Source organism: Apteryx mantelli, chromosome 38, assembly GCF_036417845.1.
Source record: "Apteryx mantelli isolate bAptMan1 chromosome 38, bAptMan1.hap1, whole genome shotgun sequence".
Taxonomy (NCBI): Eukaryota; Metazoa; Chordata; class Aves; order Apterygiformes; family Apterygidae; genus Apteryx; species Apteryx mantelli.
Genome location: NC_090015.1, coordinates 226,629 through 250,771, shown reverse-complemented (window position 1 = coordinate 250,771; position 24,143 = coordinate 226,629). Strand labels below are relative to the sequence as shown.

General features: G+C 68.6%; 3 protein-coding genes across 4 annotated transcripts; all 3 read right to left on the bottom strand.

The window, feature by feature from the left end:
• Positions 1 to 55: 55 nt before the first annotated feature.
• LOC136995116 (uncharacterized) lies at positions 56 to 3,090 on the bottom strand. Its single transcript, XM_067314871.1, has 3 exons — positions 955 to 3,090; positions 215 to 873; positions 56 to 59 (listed from the first exon to the last, which is right to left on the bottom strand). Exons 1-3 carry the CDS (start codon positions 2,479 to 2,481, stop codon positions 56 to 58), a joined length of 2,190 nt encoding a protein of 729 aa, XP_067170972.1. The 5' UTR covers positions 2,482 to 3,090.
• A 562-nt stretch (positions 3,091 to 3,652) lies between these two features.
• PAQR4 (progestin and adipoQ receptor family member 4) lies at positions 3,653 to 9,972 on the bottom strand. Its single transcript, XM_067314890.1, has 3 exons — positions 9,792 to 9,972; positions 9,031 to 9,252; positions 3,653 to 4,083 (listed from the first exon to the last, which is right to left on the bottom strand). The coding sequence occupies exons 1-3, from the start codon at positions 9,955 to 9,957 to the stop codon at positions 3,653 to 3,655; spliced, it is 819 nt and encodes a 272-aa protein (XP_067170991.1). The 5' UTR covers positions 9,958 to 9,972.
• Positions 9,973 to 11,382: 1,410 nt separating this feature from the next.
• KREMEN2 (kringle containing transmembrane protein 2) lies at positions 11,383 to 21,160 on the bottom strand. 2 transcript variants are annotated; one of them, XM_067314888.1, is made up of 8 exons: positions 21,092 to 21,160; positions 18,628 to 18,924; positions 16,854 to 16,978; positions 16,121 to 16,274; positions 13,802 to 14,140; positions 12,602 to 12,700; positions 12,397 to 12,472; positions 11,383 to 11,600 (listed from the first exon to the last, which is right to left on the bottom strand). In XM_067314888.1, the coding sequence occupies exons 1-8, from the start codon at positions 21,150 to 21,152 to the stop codon at positions 11,408 to 11,410; spliced, it is 1,344 nt and encodes a 447-aa protein (XP_067170989.1). In that variant the 5' UTR covers positions 21,153 to 21,160; the 3' UTR covers positions 11,383 to 11,407. The 2 variants fall into 2 exon arrangements, with proteins under 2 accessions (XP_067170989.1, XP_067170988.1); XM_067314887.1 differs by lacking the exon at positions 21,092 to 21,160 and having other exon boundaries at positions 18,628 to 19,302.
• Between the last annotated feature and the right edge of the window lie 2,983 nt (positions 21,161 to 24,143).

Below are 24,143 nucleotides of genomic sequence, written 5' to 3'. Positions count from 1 at the left end.
CCCCGCAGGTCCCCCGACGGCAGCCCCGGCCCCCTGGGGACCCTGCGCCGCACCCTCACCTTCGAGGAGGAGCCCGAAGCTCCGCCCCAATAAAGGGCCCGGCCGCCCCACGGCGCCGCCCCACGGAGCAGCCGCTGCCGCCTGCCTCCCCGCTTTATTGGCGTCGCCCTCCGGGAACGGGGTCGGAGCGCGGGGGGGACATCGGTTGGCCAACGGGATGGCGACGGCGTTGGGGACAGCGGTTGGCCGCTGGGACCTCTGTGGGTCACGGCGTGGGGCGGGCGCTGGTTGGCCGTGGGGGACATCCGTGTGGGGCAGGCGCCGGTTGGCCAACCGTGGCGTTGGGCCATGGCACGGTGGGGGACATTGGTTGGCCAACGGGATGGCGGTGAAGGTGGTGGTTGACCAATGGGATGGTGGCACTGGTTGGCCAATAGGTTGGCAACGAGGGTGGTGGTTGGCCAATGGGATGATGGCAAGGAGGGCAGTTGGCCAATGGGATGGCGGTGAAGGTGGTGGTTGGCCAAGGGGATGGCAGCAACGTTGGTTGGCCAACGGGATGGCAACGAGGGTGGTGGTTGGCCAACGGGATGATGGCACCCGTTGGCCAATGGGTTGGCAACATTGGTTGGCCAATGGGATGGCGGTGAAGGTGGTGGTTGGCCAACGGGATGGCAACAAGGGTGGTGGTTGGCCAATGGGATGGTGGCACTGATTGGCCAATGGGATGGCGGTGAAGGTGGTGGTTGGCCAATGGGATGGTGGCACTGGTTGGCCAACAGGGTGGCAGCAACATTGGTTGGCCAATGGGATGGTGGCACCAGTTGGCCAACGGGTTGGCAACGAGGGTGGTGGTTGGCCAATGGGATGGCAGCGTTGGTTGGCCAACGGGATGGCATCAAGGGTGGTGGTTGGCCAACGGGTTGGCAACGCTGGTTGGCCAATGGGATGGCAACAAGGGTGGGGGTTGGCCAACAGGATGGTGGCACTGATTGGCCAACAGGATGACAAAAACGTTGGTTGGCCAATGGAATGGCAGCACTGGTTGGCCAATGGGTTGACAACGTTGGTTGGCCAATGGGATGGTGGCACTGGTTGGCCAATGGGATGGCGGTGAAGGTGGTGGTTGGCCAACAGGAGGGTGGCACTGGCACTGGTTGGCCAACGGGATGACAGCAACGTTGGTTGGCCAATGAGTTGGCAACGTTGGTTGGCCAACAGGATGGCGGTGAAGGTGGTGGTTGGCCAACGGGTTGGCAACATTGACTGGCCAAGGGGATGGCAACGAGGGTGGTGGTTGGCCAATGGGATGATGGCGAGGAGGGCAGTTGGCCAATGGGATGGCGAGGAGGGCAGTTGGCCAATGGGATGGCGGTGAAGGTGGTGGTTGGCCAACGGGATGGTGGCACTGGCTGGCCAACGGGATGGCATCAAGGGTGGTGGTTGGCCAATGGGATGGTGGCACTGGTTGACCAACAGGTTGGCAACGAGGGTGGTGGTTGGCCAACGGGATGGCAACAAGGGTGGTGGTTGGCCAACGGGATGGTGGCACTGGTTGGCCAACAGGTTGGCAACGAGGGCGGTGGTGGTTGGCCAACGGGATGACGGCGAGGGGGGGTGGTTGGCCAACGAGACCGCACCGAGGGCGCGAGAGGTCCACAGCCGCCGCCGGGTGTCCGCTGGCCATCTCCGGCTGTCCATGGATGGTGCTGGAGGTCCACAGACGGCTCCGGTTGTCCCTAGGCGCCACCGTCCATCCCACGGGGCAGGGGCCACCCACAGGTGCGTCACGCCGTGGGGCAGGGGTGGCAGGCGGCTCCGGGGAGGGGCCTGGCCTGCGGTGCAGGATGTCTGGGGCCACCAGCGGGTGCACGAGCTGGTTGTCCATGGACATCTCCGGTTGCCCGTGGCTAGCACCAGCTGTCCATGGATGGTGGCACTGGATCTCCACGGATGATGCTGGATCTCCATGGATGGTGGCACTGAATCTCCACGGATGGTGATGGTTGCCCATGCATGATGCCGGATGTGCATGGATGGTGACACTGGATCTCCCTGGGCGTCTCTGGTGGCCCACGGGTGGTGATGGTCGCCCAAAGATGATGATGGATCTCCATAGACGTCTCTGGTTGCCCATGGGCGATGCCGGATGTCCATGGATGGTGGCACTGGATGTCCATGGATGATGCTGGATCTCCACGGATGCCTCTGTTTGCCCATGGATGGTGATGGATCTCCATAGACATCTCTGGTTACCATGGGCGATGCTGGATCTCCACAGATGGTGGCACTGGACCTCCACGGATGTCTCTGGTTGCCCCTGGACATCTGTGGTTGCCCACAGATGGTGACGGAGCTCCATAAACACCTCCGGTTGCCCACAGACGGTGACAGGCCTCCATAGACATCTCTGGTTACCATGGGCGACGCTGGATCTCCACAGATGGCACTGGATCTCCATGGATGTCTCTGGTTGTCCATGGACACCTCTGGTTGCCCATAGATGGTGACGGAGCTCCATAAACACCTTCAACTGTCCACGGACGGTGACAGAGCTCCATAAACACCTTCAACTGTCCATGGATGGCGATGGAGCTCCATAAACACCTCCGGTTGCCCATGGCACGGTGATGGACCTCCATAAACACCTCCAACTGTCCATGGCACAGTGATGGAACTCCATAAACACCTCTGGTTGCCCACAGATGGCGATGGAGCTCCATAAACACCTCCGGTTGCCCATGGCACGGTGATGGACCTCCATAAACACCTCCAACTGTCCATGGCACAGTGATGGAACTCCATAAACACCTCTGGTTGCCCACAGATGGCAACGGAGCTCCATAAACACCTCCAGTTGCCCATGGCACAGTGATGGAGCTCCATAAACACCTCCAACTGTCCACGGCACGGTGACGGAGCTCCATAAACACCTCCAGTTGCCCATGGCACAGTGACGGAGCTCCATAAACACCTCCGACTGTCCATGGCACGGCGACAGAGCTCCATAAACACCTCCGCTTGCCCATGGCACGGTGATGGGCCTCCATAAACACCTCCAGTTGCCCATGGCACGGTGACAGAGCTCCATAAACACCTCCAGTTGCCCACGGCACGGTGACAGAGCTCCATAAACACCTCCAGTTGCCCACGGCACGGTGACGCAGCTCCATAAACACCTCCAACTGTCCATGGCACGGTGATAGAGCTCCATAAACACCTCCGACTGTCCACGGCACGGCGACGGAGCTCCATAAACACCTCCAGTTGCCCATGGATGGCAATGGAGCTCCATAAACACCTCCGGCTGCCCATGGCATGGTGATGGGCCTCCATAAACACCTCCAACTGTCCACGGCAGGGTGATGGACCTCCATAAACACCTCCAGTTGCCCATGGCACAGTGATGGGCCTCCATAAACACCTCCGACTGTCCATGGCACGGTGACGGAGCTCCATAAACACCTCCAACCGTCCACGGCATGGTGACAGAGCTCCATAAACACCTCCGACTGTCCATGGCACGGTGATGGAGCTCCATAAACACCTCCGGTTGCCCACGGCACGGTGATGGACCTCCATAAACACCTCCATCCGTCCACAGCACGGCGCCACCATCCCCACCGCGGGGGTAGGAGCACCGGCGGGCGCCTCACGCCGTGGGGCAGGGATGCCGGGCCGCCCAGTGCAGGTCGGCGGCCACGCCCCAATGGAGATGCAAGATGCCCAAAGCCACCAGGAGATGCATGAGCTGGTGGCTGTTGGCCCAGTAGTCGAAAGCGCCGGGGCGCCAGCGCTCGGGCACCCGCGCCACGTTCACCAGCCCCCCGAGCAGGGCCAGGGCCTCCATGCGGGCGTAGGGCGCCAGGGCGCGGCGGGCGCCCAGCCCCACGGCGCCCCGCAGCCCCACCACGGCCAGGCGGAAGAGGGCGGGGCCGGCGAAGGCGGCCAGGCGTCGCCCGCGGCCGGCGGCGCCCACGGCGCCCCACAGCGCCGCCCCGCACAGCGCCCCATAAGCGGCCAGCGCCGCCCCACACGGGCCCGGGCGGCAGGGCAGGGCGCAGTAGATGATGGGCACGGCGCCTGGTGGGGGGAGGAGGAGATGAGTTGGGGGTCAGGGGTGGGGTTGCCCCACGGCGGGGGTCTTCTGCCCCATAGCGTGTTCGGCCTCCCTGCCCCATAGCGCGTCTCTTTATCTGCCCCACACGTGTCCTCAGCCCCGTGGTGCGTCCCATGCTCACCTAGCGTGGTGTCCCATGGCCACCCTGCCCCATAGAATGTCTCCCAGCCCTGCCCCACACATGTCCCCAGCCCCATGCTGCCCCACAGCCCTGCCCCACATGTCCCCAGCCCCATGGTGTATCCCATACTCACCTAGTGTGAAGCCCCATGGCCACCCTGCCCCATAGAATGTCTCCCAGCCCTGCCCCACACGTGTCCCCAGCCCCACAGCATGTCCCATACTCACCAAGCGTGGTGTCCCATGGCCACCCTGCCCCATAGGACATCTCCCAGCCCTGCCCCACACGTCCCCAGCCCCACACATCCCCATTCCCAGCCCCACGGCTTCCCGCAGGTCCCCAGCCCCATGTCCCACCCCACACGTGCCCGTCCCCAGCCCCACGGCTCTGCCCCACGGCGCCCCACACTCACCCAGCGCGTTGATGAAGGTGACACCGTGCACGACGTCCTACGGCCACCCTGCCCCATAGCACGTCCCCAGCCCCACGGCGCCCCCAACCCCGTCCCCAGCCCCACGGTGCCCCACAGCGCCGCCCCGCACAGCGCCCCATAAGCGGCCAGCGCCGCCCCACACGGGCCCGGGCGGCAGGGCAGGGCGCAGTAGATGATGGGCACGGCGCCTGGTGGGGGGAGGAGATGAGTTAGGGGTCAGGGGTGGGGTTGCCCCACGGCGGGGGTCTTCTGCCCCATAGCGTGTTCGGCCTCCCTGCCCCATAGCGCGTCTCTTTATCTGCCCCACACGTGTTCTCAGCCCCGTGGTCCTGCCCCATGCTCACCTAGCGTGGTGTCCCATGGCCACCCTGCCCCATAGAATGTCTCCCAGCCCTGCCCCATGGCCCTGCCCCACATGTCCCCAGCCCCATGGTGCCCCGTGGTCCTGCCCCACACATCCCCTGCCCCATAGCATGTCCCATACTCACCAAGCGTGGTGTCCTATGGTCACCCTGCCCCATAGGACGTCTCCCAGCCCTGCCCCACATGTGTCCCCAGCCCCATGGCGTGTCCCATACTCACCTAGTGCGAAGCCCCATGGTCACCCTGCCCCATAGATCATCTTTTAGCTCTGCCCCACATATCTCCTGCCCCATGGCATGTCCCACACTCACCAAGCATGGTGCCCCACGGCCACCCTGCCCCATAGAACGTCTCCCAGCCCTGCCCCATATGTGTCCCCAGCCCCACGGCCCTGCCCCACATGTCCCGAGCCCCACGGCGTGTCCCATACTCACCAAGCATGGTGCCCCATGGCCACCCTGCCCCATAGAACGTCTCCCAGCACTGCCCCACACGTGTCCTCAGCCCCGTGGTGCCCCATGACCCTGCCCCACATGTCCCCAGCCCCATGGCATGTCCCATACTCACCTAGCATGACGCCCCATGGCCACCCTGCCCCATAGATCATCTCCTAGCTCTGCCCCACACATGTCCTGCCCCATAGCATGTCCCATACTCATCTAGCATGGTGCCCCACAGCCGCCCTGCCCCATAGAACATTTCCCAGCCCTGCCCCACACATGTCCCCAGCCCCACGGTCCTGCCCCATGGTGTGTCTCACACTCACCTAGCATGGTGCCCCATGGTCACCCTGCCCCATAGAACATTTCCCAGCCCTGCCCCACACATGTCCCCAGCCCCATGGTCCTGCCCCACACATCCCCAGCCCCACGGCGTCCCATACTCACCTAGCATGGTGTCCCATGGTCACCCTGCCCCATAGGACATCTCCCAGCCCTGCCCCACACGTCCCCAGCCCCACACATCCCCATTCCCAGCCTCACGGCTTCCCACATGTCCCCAGCCCCATGTCCCGCCCCACACGTGCCCGTCCCCAGCCCCACGGCTCTGCCCCACGGCGCCCCACACTCACCCAGCGCGTTGATGAAGGGGACACCGTGCACGACGTCCTACGGCCACCCTGCCCCATAGCACGTCCCCAGCCCCACGGCGCCCCGCAGCCCCACCACGGCCAGGCGGAAGAGGGCGGGGCCGGCGGCGCCCACGGCGCCCCACAGCGCCGCCCCGCACAGCGCCCCATAAGCGGCCAGCGCCGCCCCACACGGGCCCGGGCGGCAGGGCAGGGCGCAGTAGATGATGGGCACGGCGCCTGGTGGGGGGAGGAGGAGATGGGTTAGGGGTCAGGGGTGGGGTTGCCCCACGGCGGGGGTCTTCTGCCCCATAGCGTGTTCGGCCTCCCTGCCCCATAGCGCGTCTCTTCATCTGCCCCACACGTGTTCTCAGCCCCGTGGTCCTGCCCCATGCTCACCTAGCGTGGTGTCCCATGGCCACCCTGCCCCATAGAATGTCTCCCAGCCCTGCCCCACACGTGTCCCCAGCCCCATGGTCCTGCCCCACATGTCCCCTGCCCCATGGTGTGTCCCATACTCACCAAGCATGATGCCCTATGGTCACCCTGCCCCATAGCACGTCCCCAGCCCCACGTCCTGCCCCACGGTGTCCCCCGGTGTCCCCAACCCCACGGCGTCCCCCAGCCCCACGTCCTGCCCCACGGCGTCCCCAACCCTGTCCCCAGCCCCACAGCTCTGCCCCACGGCGCCCCACGCTCACCCAGCGCGTTGATGAAGGCGACGCCATGCACGATGTCCTACGGCCACGTCCTGCCCCCCGGCGTCCCCCAGCGTCCCCAGCCCCACGGCGTCCCCCCCAGCCCCACATCCCGCCCCACGGCGCCGCCCCACACCTACCCAGCGTGTTGACGAGGGCGACGCCGCAGAGGTCGAGGGCCAGGAGGCGCCGGTAGAGCCCGGCCACGTCCTGCCCCCCGGCGTCCCCAGCCCCACGGCGTCCCCCCCAGCCCCACGTCCCGCCCCACGGCGTCCCCCGGTGTCCCCAACCCTGTCCCCAGCCCCACGGCTCTGCCCCACAGCACCCCACGCTCACCCAGTGCGTTGATGAAGGTGACGCCATGCATAATGTCCTACGGCCACCCTGCCCCACAGTGTCCCCCAATGTCCCCAGCCCCATCCCCAGCCCCATGGTGCTCCCCAGCCCCACGGCGCCGCCCCACACCTACCCAGCGTGTTGATGAGGGCGACGCCACAGAGGTCGAGGGCCAGGAGGCGCCGGTAGAGCCCGGCCACGTCCTGCCCCATAGTGTCCCCTGGTGTCCCCCAGCGTCCCCCCCAGCCCCACGTCCTGCCCCACGGCGTCCCCAACCCCGTCCCCAGCCCCATGGCTCTGCCCCACGGCTCTGCCCCACGGCGCCCCACACTCACCCAGCGCGTTGATGAAGGCAACACCATGCACGATGTCCTACGGCCACCCTGCCCCATGGCGTCCCCCGGTGTCCCTCAGCCCCACGGCGTCCCCCAGCCCCACGTCCTGCCCCACGGCGTCCCCTGGTGTCCCCCAGCCCCACGGCGTCCCCCCCAGCCCCACGGCGCCGCCCCACACCTACCCAGCGTGTTGACAAGGGCGACGCCGCAGAGGTCGAGGGCCAGGAGGCGCCGGTAGAGACCGGCCACGTCCTGCCCCACGGTGTCCCCAACGGTGTCCCCAGCCCCACGGCGTCCCCCCCAGCCCCACGTCCTGCCCCACGGCGTCCCTAACCCTGTCCCCAGCCCCACGGCTCTGCCCCATGGCACCCCACACTCACCCAGGGCGTCGATGAAGGCAACGCCATGCACGATGTCCTATGGCCACCCTGCCCCACGGTGTCCCCCGGTGTCCCCAACCCCATCCCCAGCCCCACGGCGCCCCCCAGCCCCACGTCCTGCCCCACGGCGCCGCCCCACACCTACCCAGCGTGTTGACGAGGGCGACGCCACAGAGGTCGAGGGCCAGGAGGCGCCAGTAGAGACCGGCCACGTCCTGCCCCACGGCGTCCCCCAGTGTCCCCAGCCCCACGGCGTCCCCCCCAGCCCCACGTTCTGCCCCACGGCATCCCCAACCCCGTCCCCAGCCCCACGGCTCTGCCCCACGGCACCCCACACTCACCCAGGGCGTCGATGAAGGTGACGCCATGCACGATGTCCTACGGCCACCCTGCCCCACGGCGTCCCCCGGTGTCCCTCAGCCCCATGGCGTCCCCCCAGCCCCACGTCCTGCCCCACGGCATCCCCAACCCTGTCCCCAGCCCCACGTCCTGCCCCACGGCATCCCCAACCCTGTCCCCAGCCCCACGGCTCTGCCCCACGGCGCCCCACGCTCACCCAGGGCGTTGATGAAGGCGACGCCATGCATGACGTCCTACGGCCACCCTGCCCCATAGCACGTCCCCAGCCCCACGTCCTGCCCCACGGCGTCCCCAACCCCGTCCCCAGCCCCATGGCTCTGCCCCACGGCGCCCCACACTCACCCAGCGCGTTGATGAAGGCAACGCCATGCACAATGTCCTACGGCCACCCTGCCCCACGGTGTCCCCCGGTGTCCCCAGCCCCATGGCGTCCCCCCCAGCCCCACGTCCTGCCCCACAGCATCCCCAACCCCATCCCCAGCCCCACGGCTCTGCCCCATGGCACCCCACACTCACCCAGGGCGTCGATGAAGGCGACGCCATGCACGATGTCCTATGGCCACCCTGCCCCACGGTGTCCCCCGGTGTCCCCAGCCCCATCCCCAGCCCCACGGCGCCCCCCAGCCCCACGTCCTGCCCCACGGCGCCGCCCCACACCTACCCAGCGTGTTGACGAGGGCGACGCCGCAGAGGTCGAGGGCCGGGAGGCGCCGGTAGAGGCCGGCCACGTCCTGCCCCCCGGCGTCCCCCGGCGTCCCCAGCCCCATGGCGTCCCCCCAGCCCCACGGCTCTGCCCCACGGCGCCCTGCGCTCACCCAGCGTGTTGACGAGGGCGACGCCGCAGAGGTCGAGGGCCAGGAGGCGCCGGTAGAGGCCGGCGCCGGCCCGGTGGCTCATGAAGACGTGGTAGACGACGCTGGCCAAGGGCGGCGCCACGCAGGCCACGTAGTGGCCCAGCCCCAGCCAGGCCACGGCGGCCGGGGGGGCTCGCGGCAGCGCCCCCGGCACCAGCAGCAGGAAACCCACCAGCGGCACCCCTGGGTGGGGGGGGGGGGGGGGCGTCAGGGTGCGGGACGGTTCCGCCCTTCGTCTTCCTCCTCTTCCTCTTTCTTCCTCCCACCCGAGCGCTCGTTTAGGGTGGGAGATGGGGCCCAGGTGTCCGGGAAGGGGGGGCCCAGGGGTCTTGGGGGGGGGGGGGGGAACTGCTCCCCATTGGGATCCAGGTGTCCGGGGGAAGGAGGGGGGGGAAACCCAGGCACTAATTAGGGCAGGAAATGGGGCCCAGGCGTCCGGGAAGGGGGGACAGAGGGGTCTTGGGGGGGGGGGGAACTGTTCCCCATTGGGATCCAGGTGTCCAGGAAGGGGGGGGGGGGAACCCAGGAACTAATTAGGGCAGGAGAAGGGGCCCAGGCGTCCGGGAAGGGGGGGCCCAGGGGTCTTGGGGGTGGTGGGGGGGAGCAGTTCCCCACTGGGGCCCAGGTGTCCGGGGGAAGGAGGGGCCCAGGCGTCCGGGGGAAGGCCGGGGGGGGGGCCCAGGCGTCCGGGGGGTCCCGGTGCCCGGCGCTGCCTCTCTCACCGTGCGTGTAGATGTTGCCCAGCTCGTTGTGCAGGTAAAAGAGGCTGCGGAGGCAGCCGAAGCCTGAGCTCGCCGGCCGGTACCCGCCCAGCACGAACGGGTTGAACTGCAGGTGCGGCGGCACCCGCGACCGCTCCAGCAGCCGCGGCGGCCCGGGCGCCGCCATCGTCGTCGCCTTCCCCCCCCCCTTCCTTCCGCCGCTTCCGCCGCCGCCTCGCGTCACTTCCGCCGCCGCCGCGCCTCATTTGCATAACACCCCCGCCCACAGATGGCCATATATGGGCAGCGCCTCCGCGTGGGCAGCGCCCCCTGCGCCGAGAACCCCCCCCGCCGGCCCCGCCCCACCATGACCATGTAGGGGCAGCGCTGCCGTGTGGAGCGCCGCTGCCGGCCACGCCTCCTCTCGCCGCAGCGGCCGCGGCTCATTTGCATACGGTCCCCACCCCTTGCTGCTCATTGGGCCGGCGGTAGGCCCTCATCTGCATACAGCACGCCCCCTCAGTTTGTTGCGTCACGCCGGCGGCCACGCCCCCTCCCCCCACACACCCCGGGAAAGCCCTGTGCTGTCATGAGGCTCCGCCCACCTCCCCTCGGGAGCGCTGCCAGTGACGTCATAAAGGACCGCAGCCCATATAAGGGCAAGCGCTTGTGTGGCTTGTGTGGCTCATTTGCATAATTTATGCACCACTCCGCCCCCTTCGGGCCAGCATTTGTGAACTCCCCGGCTCATTTGCATAACCATGCCCCCTCCGTGCTGACATCATCGCGCCGCTTTGCATAAACCCGGAGTGGGGCGGGGCCGGGGCAGCGCTGACCCCCCCGATCAACCCTGGAGCCCGCCCGCTAATTAGCATGCAGCCAATCCCGGGTTTCTATGCAAATTAGCTTGCAGACCACCTGCCCCGCCCTCCACGCCCATTGCCCTTTGCCTGGGCTGAGGGCCCAGGCGTCCGGGAACCCCCCAAAGGGGCCCAGGCGTCCGGGACCCCCCCCAACCCAAGGCCCAGGCATCTGGGAACCCCCCCAACAGGGCCCAGGCATCCGGGAACCCCCCCCAAAGGGGCCCAGGCATCCGACACCTCCCCCCCCAAGGGCCCAGGTGTCCGGGACCCCCCCCAACCCAGGGCCCAGGCGTCCGGGAACCCCCCCCAAAGGGGCCCAGGCGTCCGGGACCCCCCCCAAAGGGGCCCAGGTGTCCGGGAACCCCCCCAACAGGGCCCAGGCGTCCGGGACCCCCCCCAACCCAGGATCCAGGTGTCTGGGTCCCCCCCCAACAGGGTCCAGGCGTCCGGGACCCCCCCCAAAGGGGCCCAGGCATCCGAGACCGCCCCCCAACAGGGCCCAGGCATCTGGGATCCCCCCCCAAAGGGGCCCAGGCGTCCGGGAACCCCCCCAACAGGGCCCAGGCGTCCAGGAACCCCTCCAAGAGGGCCCAGGTGTCCGGGACCACCCCCCCCCCCCAAGGGCCCAGGCATCTGGGACCCCCCCAACCCGGGGCCCAGGCATCCGGGACCCCCCCCCAAGAGGGCCCAGGCGTCCGGGCGGCACCACGGAGGCGGCGGTGGCAGCAATAATTTAATGGGGGCGCCGGGGCGGTGGGGGGGGGGGGCGACCCCTCAGCTGGGGGGCAGGAGGCAGCGCAGCGAGGGCTGGGGGCTGGGGCCCGGCGCCCCCTCGGGCCCCCCCTCGGCGTCGGGCGGCTCCGGAGCCGGGGGGCCGCCGTGGGGCCGGTACGACACGGCCCAGGGCTGCCCCCCCAGGCAGCCGCAGCCCCCCCCCGGCGCCTTGCGGGGCCGCAGCGGGCAGGACCTGGCGGGGGGAAACGGGGTGTCAGGGGCCCAGGCGTCCGGGCGGGGACACCCCACACCCCGGGGACCCAGGCGTCCGGGTGGGAATGGTGTCAGGGGCCCAGGCGTCCGGGCAGGAACGGCATCAGGGGCCCAGGCGTCCGGGCAGGGACACCCCACACCCCAGGGACCCAGGCATCCGGGTGGGAATGGCGTCAGGGGCCCAGGCGTCCGGGTGGGAATGGCGTCAGGGGCCCAGGCATCCGGGTGGGAATGACATTAGGGGCCCAGGCATCCGGGTGGGAATGGCGTCAGGGGCCCAGGCGTCCGGGTGGGAATGGCGTCAGGGGCCCAGGCATCCGGGTGGGAATGACATTAGGGGCCCAGGCATCCGGGTGGGAATGGCGTCAGGGGCCCAGGCGTCCGGGTGGGAATGACATTAGGGGCCCAGGCATCCGGGTGGGAATGGCGTCAGGGGCCCAGGTGTCCGGGTGGGAATGGTGTCAGGGGCCCAGGTGTCCGGGCAAGGAGACCTCACACCCCAGGGACCCAGGCATCCGGGTGGGAATGGCGTCAGGGGCCCAGGCGTCCGGGCGGGAACCACCTCAGGGGCCCAGGTGTCCGGGCAGGGACACCCCACACCCCAGGGGCCCAGGCGTCCGGGCAGGAATGGCGTCAGGGGCCCAGGCGTCCGGGCGGAGACACCCCCCCCTCCATCCCCGAGGGGCCCAGGCGTCCGGGACCAGATCGCCCCACATCCCCCCCCCCCCTTCCTCCCGCCCCGCCACCCCGCCGAGGGGCCCAGGCGTCCGGCCGACCTCTTGCGCAGGCGGTAGGCGAGGAGGAGGAGGAGGCCGAAGACGAAGGTGCCGCTGGCGGCGAGCGTGAGCCAGGCTGCGGGGGGGGGGGGGGGGGGGGGGGGAGGGGGAGGGGGGGATGGACACGCCCCCAAGATGGCCGTCAGCGGTGGGGGGGGCTGTGGGGTGCCCCACGGCGCCCGCCCCACCCCCCCCGCTGCCTCACCTCGGCCCCCCCGCGGGGGTTGTGGGGCGCCGTGGGGCCGGGCCGGGGGGCTCCGGGCGTCGGGAGGCGGCCGGGTGTCCGTCACCGGGGCTGCTACACCTGGAGGGGGGGGGGAACAGTCGGAGGAGGAGGGGGGAGGTGGGTCGGGGTGTTGTTGCTCGGCCCCGCGGGTGTCCCCGGGTCGGCCGGCGTCACCGCGCGCGGGAGCTGTAGGGGAGGGCGGGGTCCCCGGTGTGCAGCAGGGCGGCGGAGCGGTTGTCAGCCGTCCCCGCGGTTGTACCCATCGTGTCACCCCGTGTCCGCCTGTGTCACCTAGCGTCACCCGCCCATGGGACCCACTAAAATAGGTGGGGGAGAAGCCCTGGGTGTGCAGCAGGGTGGCAGAACGGTTGTCACCCGTCCCCGCGGTTGTCACCCCGTGTCCGCCTGTGTCACCTGGCATCACCCGCCCATGGGAACCACTGCATTAGGTAGGGGCGAAGCCCCGGGCGTGCAGCAGGGTGGCAGAACGGCTGTCACCCGGCCCCACAGTTGTCACCCCGTGTCCGCCTGTGTCACCCGGCGTCACCCGCACACAGAACCCACTGCATTAGGTAGGGGCGAAGTCCCGGGTGTGCAGCAGGGTGGCAGAACGGTTGTCACCCATCCCCACAGTTGTCACCCCGTGTCCGCCTGTGTCACCCGGTGTCACCCGCATGCAGAACCCACTGCATTAGTCAGGGGCGAAGCCCCAGGCATGCAGCGGGGTGGCAGAACGGTTGTCACCCGCCCCTGCGGTCGTCACCCCATGTCCGCCTGTGTCACCCGGCGTCACCCGCACACAGAACCCACTGCATTAGGTAGGGGCAAAGCCCTGGGAGTGCAGCAGGGTGGCAGAACGGCCGTCACCCGGCCCCACAGTTGTCACCCCGTGTCCGCCTGTGTCACCCGGCGTCACCCGCACACAGAACCCACTGCATTAGGCAGGGGCAAAGCCCTGGAAGTGCAGCAGGGTGGCAGAACGGCCGTCATCCGGCCCCACAGTTGTCACCCCATGTCCGCCTGTGTCACCTGGTGTCACCCACACACAGAACCCACTGCATTAGGTAGGGGCGAAGCCCCGGGTGTGCAGCAGGGTGTCGGAGCAGTTGTCACCCGCCCCCGCGGTTGTCCCCCCATGTCCGCCTGTGTCACCCGGCGTCGCCCGCGCGCGGGACCCACCACGGTAGGTGAGGGCGAAGCCCTGGGCGTGCAGCAGGGTGTCGGAGCGGAAGGTGAGGAGCAGAGCGTCGGTGGGCAGGCGGAGGGGCCCGGGGCGCGGCGGCGGCCGGCGCCCGTCGAACTGGGCCAGGAGGCGGCGGGTGCGGGCGTCGCGCAGCTGCAGGCGGTCGTTGGGGTCGGGGACGTCGAAGAGGCGGAAGGTGAGCTCCAGCGGGGCCCCGGCGCCCGCCCCCACCCGCCAGCTGCAGTCGGCGTCGGGCCCGTAGTCGTCGGGGAAGTCGGGCGAGTAGATGACGCCGGCCGGCGCCGTGCTGTTGGCCTGGCAGGCGCCCACCGACACTGCGGCGGTCACCACACCGCGGTGACCGCCGAGCCGTGGACCCATGGAGAGCATCACCCCATGGTGACCACCAAGCCGTGGCCACCATGGACCCATGGGGACCCCCACCTCATGGTCACCATCAAGCCACGGCCTTCATGGACCCATGGAGACCATCACCCATGGTGACCACTAAGCCATGGCCAATGTGGATCCATGGAGAGCATCACCCCATGGTGACCACCAAGCCATGGCCATCATGGACCCATGGGGACCCCCACCTCATGGTCACCATCAAGCCATGGCCAATGTGGATCCATGGAGACCATCACCCATGGTGACCACCAAGCCATGGCCATCATGGACCCATGGAGACCATCACCCATGGTGACCACTAAGCCATGGCCAATGTGGATCCATGGAGACCATCACCCATGGTGACCACCAAGCCATGGCCATCATGGACCCATGGAGACCATCACCCATGGTGACCACTAAGCCATGGCCAATGTGGATCCATGGAGACCACCACCCATGGTGACCACCAAGTCATGGACCCGTGGAGACCCCCACCTCATGGTGACCACCAAGCCATGGCCAATGTGGATCCATGGAGACCACCACCCATGGTGACCACCAAGCCGTGGACCCATGGAGAGCACCACCCCATGGTGACCACCAAGCCATGGCCAATGTGGACCCATGGAGAGCAACATCCATGGTGACCACCAAGCCGTGGACTCATGGAGACCCCCACCTCATGGTGACCACCAAGCCACGGCCTTCATGGACCCATGGAGACCACTACTTCATGGTGACCACCAAGCCATGGCCAATGTGGATCCATGGAGACCACCACCCATGGTGACCACCAAGCCGTGGACCCATGGAGACCCCCACCTCATGGTGACCATCACCCCATGGCCATCATGGACCCATGGAGACCACCACACCATGGTGACCACCAAGCCATGGCCAATGTGGATCCATGGAGACCACCACCCATGGTGACCACCAAGCCGTGGACCCGTGGAGACCCCCACCTCATGGTGACCACCAAGCCATGGCCAATGTGGATCCATGGAGACCACCACCCATGGTGACCACCAAGCCGTGGACCCATGGAGACCCCCACCTCATGGTGACCATCACCCCACGGCCATCGTGGACCCATGGAGACCACCACCCCATGGTGACCACCAAGCCATGGCCAATGTGGATCCATGGAGACCACCACCCATGGTGACCACCAAGCCGTGGACCCATGGAGACCCCCACCTCATGGTGACCATCACCCCACGGCCATCGTGGACCCATGGAGACCACCACACCATGGTGACCACCATCCCATGGCCTTCATGGACCCATGGAGAGCACCACCCCATGGTGACCACCAAGCCATGGCCAATGTGGATCCATGGAGACCACCACACCATGGTGACCACCAAGCCGTGGACCCATGGAGACCCCCACCTCATGGTGACCGTCACCCCACGGCCATCGTGGACCCATGGAGACCACCACCCCATGGTGACCACCAAGCCATGGCCATCATGGACCCATGGAGACCACCACACCATGGAGACCACCAACCCATGGTGACCACCAACCCATGGCAACCACGGCAACCACATCCCCATGGCAACCGCAGCCCCACGGTGACCAGGTAGCAGGTTGGGTCTAGCGTAACCACGGTAACCGAGGGCGGGCCACACCGGGGTAACCACGGCAACCGCCGGGGCGGGGTAACCACGGCAACCGGGCGATGGTAGGGCGGCTGGGGGCAACCCAGGGGAAGCAAGCCGGGGAAGGGGGTGACGGTGACAATGCCGGGTGACGGCGTCACCGCGACGGTGTCACCACGACGGCGTCACCGTGACAGCATCACTGTGACAGTGTCACCGCATTAGCCTCACTGCAATGGCATCACCATGACATTGTCACCGCGACGTTGTCACCGTGACGTTGTCACCGCGCCGCCGTCACCGCGCCGGACTCACCGTGGTAGACGGCGAGGCGGCCGTCGCCGCCGCACAGCTGGCTGGCCTTGCCGAAACACACCTGGTCACACTCGGCCGCCCCGGCCCGGCGGCCCCGGCGCACGTCACCCGCGTGGCCGCAGAAACAGGCGTAGCCGGCCTCCACCCCCGCGAACTGTGTGTGTTGGGAGGGGGGGGGGTTGGGGGTGAGGGCGGGGGTCGCCCCGGCTGTAGGGTGCTAGGGGTACCTCGGCCCCCGCCAGCTGTCGAAGGGGGACGGGTGTTGTGGCGGGTGTGCGGGGCGGTGGTAGGGCGACAAGGGTACCTCAACCCCCATGAGCTGTTGAAGACTACAGGTATTGCAGCAGGTGTTGTGGTGGGTGTGTGGGGCGGTTGTAGGGCGACGGGGGTACCTCAACCCCAATGAGCTGTTGAGGAGTGCGGGTGTTGCTGCGGGTGTGCGGGCGGGTGTGCGGATGGTTGTAGGGCACTGGGGGTACCTTGACCCCCGTGAGCTGTTGAAGGGGGACAGGTGTTGCGGCGGGTGTGCGGGGCAGTGGTAGGGCACTGGGGGTACCTCAACCCTGACAAGCTGTTGATGGGGTACGGGTGTTGCAGCGGGTGTTGCTGCAGGTGTGCAGGGCGGTTGTAGGGCGCCGGGGGTCCCTCCACCCCCACCAGCTATCGGCAGGGACCCGGGGCGAGGGCGGGCGTCGCGGCGGGTGTGCGGGGCGGCTGTAGCCGCCGGCGGTACCTCGTAGCCGCGGGCGCGGCAGAAGCGGATGCAGAGCGGTACCGTCAGGCGGGTGGAGGTGCCGCTGGCCCCGCTCAGCGCCGGCGGCGACCCCGAGTCCACGAAACAGCCCACGAAGCCGGGCACTGCCGGAGGTGGGGGGGGGAGATTGTCAACCGGAGACGGGTGACGGAGGCACAGGCGGCGGCGCCCGGATCCGACCGCCGAGCTGGGTCCTCTGGGGTCGGCTCGGTGTCGGCCCCGTGTCACCCCGTATTGACCCCCGTACGCCCCCGCGTCCGCCTGTACGGACCCTGTATCCGCTTGTATTGACCCTGTATCCCCCCATATCTTCCTGTATCAGCCCCATATCTGCCTGTTTCGACCCCATATCCGCCTGTATCAACCCCACATCCCCCTGTATTGACCCCATATCCCCCCGTATCCCCCCATATCGACCCCATATCCCCCTGTATTGACCCCGTATCACCCCATATCCCCCCGTATCACCCCATATCCCCCGTATCCTCCCATATCGACCCCTTATCACCCCATATCGACTCATATTGGCCCCATATCCCCCTATATCGACCCCATATCCCCCCATATCGACCATGTATCGCCCCATATTGACCAGGTATCATTCCATATCTCCCCATATCGCCCCATATCGACCCCATATCCCCCCATATCTCCCCATATCTCCCCATATCACCCCATATTGACCATGTATCATCCCATACCCCCCATATCCCCCCCATATCGACCCCATATTGACCACGTATCATCCCATATCCCCCCATATCGACCTCATATCTCTCCCATATCTCCTCATATCACCCCATATCTCCCCATACTGACCCCACATACCCAATATCCCCCCATATCTCCCCATATCGACCCCATATCACCCCATATCGACCATGTATCACCCCATATTGACCAGGTATCATTCCATATCTCCCCATATCGCCCCATATCGACCCCATATCCCCCCATATCTCCCCATATCTCCCCATATCACCCCATATTGACCATGTATCATCCCATACCCCCCATATCCCCCCCATATCGACCCCATATTGACCACGTATCATCCCATATCCCCCCATATCGACCTCATATCTCTCCCATATCTCCTCATATCACCCCATATCTCCCCATACTGACCCCACATACCCAATATCCCCCCATATCTCCCCATATCGACCCCATATCACCCCATATCGACCATGTATCACCCCATATCCCCCCATATCGCCCCATATCCCCCTATATCAACCCCATATCTCCCCATATTGACCCTATATCCCCCCATATCCCCCTATATCAATCCCATATCCCCCCATATCGACCCCATATTGACCATGTATCATCCCATATCCCCCCATATTGCCCCATATCGACCCCATATCTCCCCCTATCTCCCCATATCGACCCCATATCCCCCCATATCGACCACCTATCACCCTATATTGACCACGTATCATCCCATATCCCCCCATATCTCCCCATATTGACTCCATACCCCCCATATCGACCCCATATCCCCCCATATCCCCCATATCCCCCCATATCGCCCCATATCCCCCCTTATTGCCCCCATATCCCCCCATATCCCCCCATATCGACCACGTATCACCCTATATTGACCACGTATCATCCCATATCCCCCCATATCTCCCAATATCGACCCCATACCCCCCCATATCTCCCCATATTGACCCCATACCCCCCCATATCCCCCCCATATCGACCCCATATCCCCCCATATCGCCCCCATATCCTGTCTCACTGCGGCAGGAGGGGATGTCGCAGTACTTCCACTCGGCGCCACCGCCGCCGTCACCACCGCCACCGCCGTCGGCCACGTAGCACCAGGGCCGGGCGTCGCCGTCGGGGTTGCGGCAGTGGTTGTGGGGCCCCAGGCCGCCGCCGTCGCCGTCACCGTCACCGTCGCGGAGGGAACCGTCGGCGCCGCCGGTGCCGGTGCGGTTCCAGAAGAGGCAGGGCCGCCCCGCCGCCCCCGGCCCCGTCCGGCTCTGAGCCCCCCGGTAGTCGGCGCCGTTCACCGTGAAGCACTCGGACGCCTCTGCGCGGAGGCGACGGGGTTGGGGGAGTGGGTGAGGGGCCCAGGCGTCCGGGGAACCAGGGGCCCAGGCGTCCGGGGAGCCCGATACCACGTCCCTCACGTCCCCAAGGGGCCCAGGTGTCCGGGGACCCAGGTGTCCAGGTGCCCCAGGGGCCCAGGTGTCCGGGGAGCCTGGTACCATAATCCCAAGGGGCCCAGGTGTCCGGGTGCCCCAAGGGGCCCAGGTGTCCAGGGAGCCCGATACCACGTCCCTCACGTCCCCAAGGGGCCCAGGCGTCCGGGTACCCAGGTGTCCAGGTGCCCCAGGGGCCCAGGTGTCCGGGGACCCAGGTGTCCAGGTGCCCCAGGGGCCCAGGTGTCCGGGGACCCAGGTGTCCGGGTGCCCCAGGGGCCCAGGCGTCCGGGGAGCCCGATACCACGTCCCTCATGTCCCCAAGGGGCCCAGGCGTCTGGGGACCCAGGTGTCCGGGGACCCAGGCACCGTGTCCCCAAGGGGGCCCAGGAGTCCGGGTGCCCCAGGGGCCCAGGCGTCCGGGGACCCAGCTGTCCAGGTGCCCTGGGGCCCAGGTGTCCGGGAACCCTGGTACTGTGTCCCCAAGGGGCCCAGGCGTCCGGGCCCCACCCCCCCCCCCAGCTCGCCTCCACCAAACCCCAGGTCCCTCCCAGCGCCGGAGGGGGGGGCCCAGGCGTCCGGGTTCCCAAGCTCTTCTCCCGCCGCCCCCACGCCTCCGCCCCAGCTCCGCCCCAAAGGGGGCCCAGGTGTCCGGGCCTCCCCCCCCCTCCTCCTCCTCCCCACCCCGCTTTGCTCCGCCCCCACAACCCCACCCCCCCAAAGGGGGCCCAGGTGTCCGGGCCGGACCCCCCCTGCCCCCCCCCCCCCAATGTGGGGCTGGGCCCTGCCCCACGCCCGGAGCCTTGGCAGCACCTCAGAGGGGCCGACGAGGCCTTTGAAGAGGGAAGACGGGTCGGGGCTCGCCCGGACGCCTGGGCCCCGCCGGGGGTGCGGAGGGGAGCAGCAGTGGGGTGCACAGTGGGGCGACCCGGATGCCTGGGCCCCCAGAGACCTGCCCCAGCTGTTCCCCCCCCCCAACCCAGCACCTGCCTCTGCCCATCCAGATGTGGCAGCGCCATCAGAGGGCCCAGGCGTCCGGGACCCCCCCAACAGGGCCCCACGGGGGGAGGAGGGGGGGCCCAGGCGTCCGGGTCCCACCTGTCGCCGCCATCGGGTGGGCGAGGGACAGGTGGCTGCGCTGGGTGGGGGGGGGGGGTGATGGGGGGCAGCTGCGTCGGGGCCCGGACGCCTGGGCCCCTTCCCGCCCGGATGCCTGGGCCCCTTCCCGCCCGGACGCCTGGGCCCCCGCCGGATTCCTGGGTGCCGGCGCCGACGAGTCCCACCCTGCTCCGACCCGGCTCAGCCTGTTCCTGCCTGGGCCCCGGGGCAGCGTCCCGGGAGCCTCCCAGTTCCCAGACTGGGAGCTACTGGGGGAGGGTGTCTTGGGCGGGGGATAGGGAGCAGGGGCCCAGGCGTCCGGGAGCCCCGTCCCTGCATCAGGGCTTCCCCGAGGGGCCCAGGCGTCCGGGCGCCCCGTATCCGCACCGCAGCTTCCCCGAGGGGCCCAGGCGTCCGGGCGCCCCGTATCTGCACCGCAGCTTCCCCGAGGGGCCCAGGCGTCCGGGCGCCCCGTATCCGCACTAGAGCTGCCCCGAGGGGCCCAGGCGTCCGGGCGCCCCGTATCTGCACCGCAGCTTCCCCGAGGGGCCCAGGCGTCCGGGCGCCCCGTATCCGCACTAGAGCTGCCCCGAGGGGCCCAGGCGTCCGGGCGCCCCGTATCCGCACTAGAGCTGCCCCGAGGGGCCCAGGCGTCCGGGCGCCCCGTATCCGCACTAGAGCTGCCCCGAGGGGCCCAGGCGTCCGGGCGCCCCGTATCCGCACTAGAGCTGCCCCGAGGGGCCCAGGCGTCCGGGCACCCCATATCCGCACTAGAGCTTCCCCGAGGGGCCCAGGCGTCCGGGCGCCCCGTATCCGCACTAGAGCTGCCCCGAGGGGCCCAGGCGTCCGGGCGCCCCGTATCCGCACTAGAGCTGCCCCGAGGGGCCCAGGCGTCCGGGCGCCCCGTATCCGCACCGCAGCTTCCCCGAGGGGCCCAGGCGTCCGGGCCCCACTCACCGTCTCCGGCCAAGGCGGCGGCACCGCGCAGCACCAGCAGGACGCCGGGTACCCAGGCCATGGTGGGTGGGTGGGTTGGGGGGGGTGGGGGGGCGCCCGCCCGGACGCCTGGGCCCCGAGGTTCCTGCACCGTGCCGGGGAGGAGCCGCCTGGGCCCCCCCCCCCCTTTTCCTCACCCCCGGACGCCTGGGCCCCGCCTGCCCGCGCAACCCGAGCCGGGAACGGGGCCCAGGCGTTCTGGCTCCCCGCCACCACCTGCCCCCCCCCCACCCACCCACCGCCATTCCCGGGGGGGCCCAGGCGTCCGGGAGCTGCCCCGAGGGGCCCAGGTGTCCTGAGAGGAGCTGGGAAATCCCCCCCCCCGACAGAGCAGGGGGGCACGGCTGCCCCGGGGCATTGTGGGTAAATGAGGGGGGGCTGCTGGGATGGGGATGCGGGGGGGGGGGGCCGGACGCCTGGGCCCCCTGTGAAGGGGGGGGGGGGGTGAAACCCCTTTTGGGATGGGTGCGAGGGGGCCCAGGCGTCCGGGGCTGCCCCTCCCCCACGGACCCCCCTGCCCCACGGGGGGGGGGGGGGGGCCAGGCATCTGGGCTGCCCCCCCATAGACCCCACGAGGGGGCCCAGGCGTCCGGGGCTGCCCCCTCCACGGACCCCTCTGCCCCTGTGGGGTGGTGGCCCCGCCCCCGCCCCCCCGCTGCCGTGATTGACAGGCGCGGGAGCCAATGGGGGCGCAGGGTGGGGGGGAGGGGGCGGGGCCAGGCCGCCGCTCCCCGATGCCCAGGTACCCGTGGGGGGGGGGGCGGGGAGGGAGCGTCGGCGGGGTGGCCACGCCCCCCGTCGGCCACGCCCCCCGGACGGTTTGCCCCCCCCCTCCCGCCGCGGCGGCCAATCAAGGGGCGTCGCGCGGCCCCGCCCCTTTCCCGCCCTTTCCAGCGGCCGCCGCGCGGCACCGCCCCCGGACGGCGAGGGGAGGGGGGGAGGCGACTCCCACGCACTGCGCATGCGCCGTCGGATGGGGGGGTGGAAGAGACTCCCGGGCGCTGCGCATGCGCCGCCGGACAGGTAGGGGAGGGGGAGTAGCAGACGCCCGAGGGCTGCGCATGCGCTGACGGACAGGTAGGGGAGGGGGCGATGACTCCCGAGCGCTGCGCATGCGCCGCCGGACGGGGGGGGCGACTCCCACGTGCTGCGCATGAGCGAAAAGACGGAGAGGGGAGGAGGGAGGCGACTCCCGAGCGCTGCGCATGCGCAGGAGGACGGAGAGGGGAGGGGGGAAGCTACTCCCACGCGCTGCGCATGCGCGAAAAGACGGAGGGGGAGGGGGGAGGTGACTCCAGAGCGCTGCGCATGCGCCAGTGGACAGGGAGGGGCGGGGGGAAGCGACTCCCACGCGCTACGCATGCGCGAAAAGACGGAGGGGGAGGAGGGAGGCGACTCCCACGCACTGCGCATGCGCAGGAGGACAGCGAGGGGAGGGGGGGAGGCGACTCCCGAGCGCTGCGCATGCGCGGAAGGACGGCGAAGGGAGGGGGGGGGGAGGCGCAAAATGGCCCCCGGAGCGGGTGAAACAGCCCCAAAAAACGGGGGGGGCGAAACGGAGGGGGAACCACCCCCCCCCCCGAAATGGCTGCCGGGGGGGGGGGAGAAGCCCCCCCCCCCCAAAAGGGGGCGAAAGGGGCCCTTTTGTGTGGGAAATTCGCCCCCCTCCTCGACCCAAACTGGGGCCCGGACGCCTGGGCCCCTCCCGGGGGGGGGGGGCAGTTGGGGGGGGTTGGGGGGGCAGTTGGGGGGCGCCCCACAGACCGAGGCCGGAGGCCGCTTGTGCTGCGGGTGTTTATTGGCCGCGCTGAGCCGCGTGCGCCCGGTGCCGCGTGCCCCCCCCCCCACCTGCCCCATAGATTCCCCCCCCCTGCCCCATAGATCCTCAACCTGCCCCATAGATCCTCAACCTACCCCATGGATCCCCCCCGATCTGCCCCATGGATCCCCCCGATCTGCCCCCCCTCAGCCTGCCCCATAGATCCCCCACCTGCCCCATGGATCCCCAATCTGCCCCATAGATCCCGACCTGCCCCATAGATCCCCTGACCTGCCCCATGGATCCCCCCGGTCTGCCCCCCCTAGATCCCCGATCTGCCCCCCCAACCTGCCCCCTAGATCCCCCACCTGCCCCCTAGATCCCCCCGATCTGCCCCCTAGATCCCCAATCTGCCCCATAGATCCCCCACCTGCCCCATGGATCCCCACTGATCTGCCCCATGGATCCCCCCGATCTGCCCCCAAACCTGCCCCATAGATCCCCCACCTGCCCCATAGATTCCCCCCCACCTTCCCCATAGATCCCCCGCCTGCCCCATAGGTCCCTTGACCTGCCCTGTAGATCCCCAACCTGCCCCATTGACCCCCCTCCTGCCCCATAGACCCTCAACCTGCCCCATAGAACCCCCCTCCTGCCCCATTGACCCCCCTCCTGCCCCATAGACCCTCCTCCTGCCCCATTGAACCCCCCCGCTGCCCCATAGACCCCCAACCTGCCCCATAGACCCCCAACCTGCCCCATTGACCCCCCTCCTGCCCCATAGACCCTCAACCTGCCCCATAGACCCCCCTCCTGCCCCATAGACCCCCAACCTTCCCCATAGGACTCCATCCTGCCCCATAGACCCTCAACCTGCCCCACAGACCCCCCCTCCTGCCCCATAGACCCTCAACCTGCCCCATTGACCCCCTTCCTGCCCCATAGACCCCCAACCTGCCCCATAGACCCTCAACCTGCCCCAAAGACCCTCCTCCTGCCCCATAGACCCCCAACCTGCCCCATAGACCCCCCCTCCTGCCCCATAGACCCCCAACCTGCCCCATAGACCCTCAACCTGCCCCAAAGACCCTCCTCCTGCCCCATAGACCCCCAACCTGCCCCATAGACCCCCCCTCCTGCCCCATAGACCCCCAACCTGCCCCATAGACCCTCAACCTGCCCCATAGACCCCCAACCTGCCCCATAGACCCTCAACCTGCCCCGTAGACCCTCCTCCTGCCCCATAGACCCCCC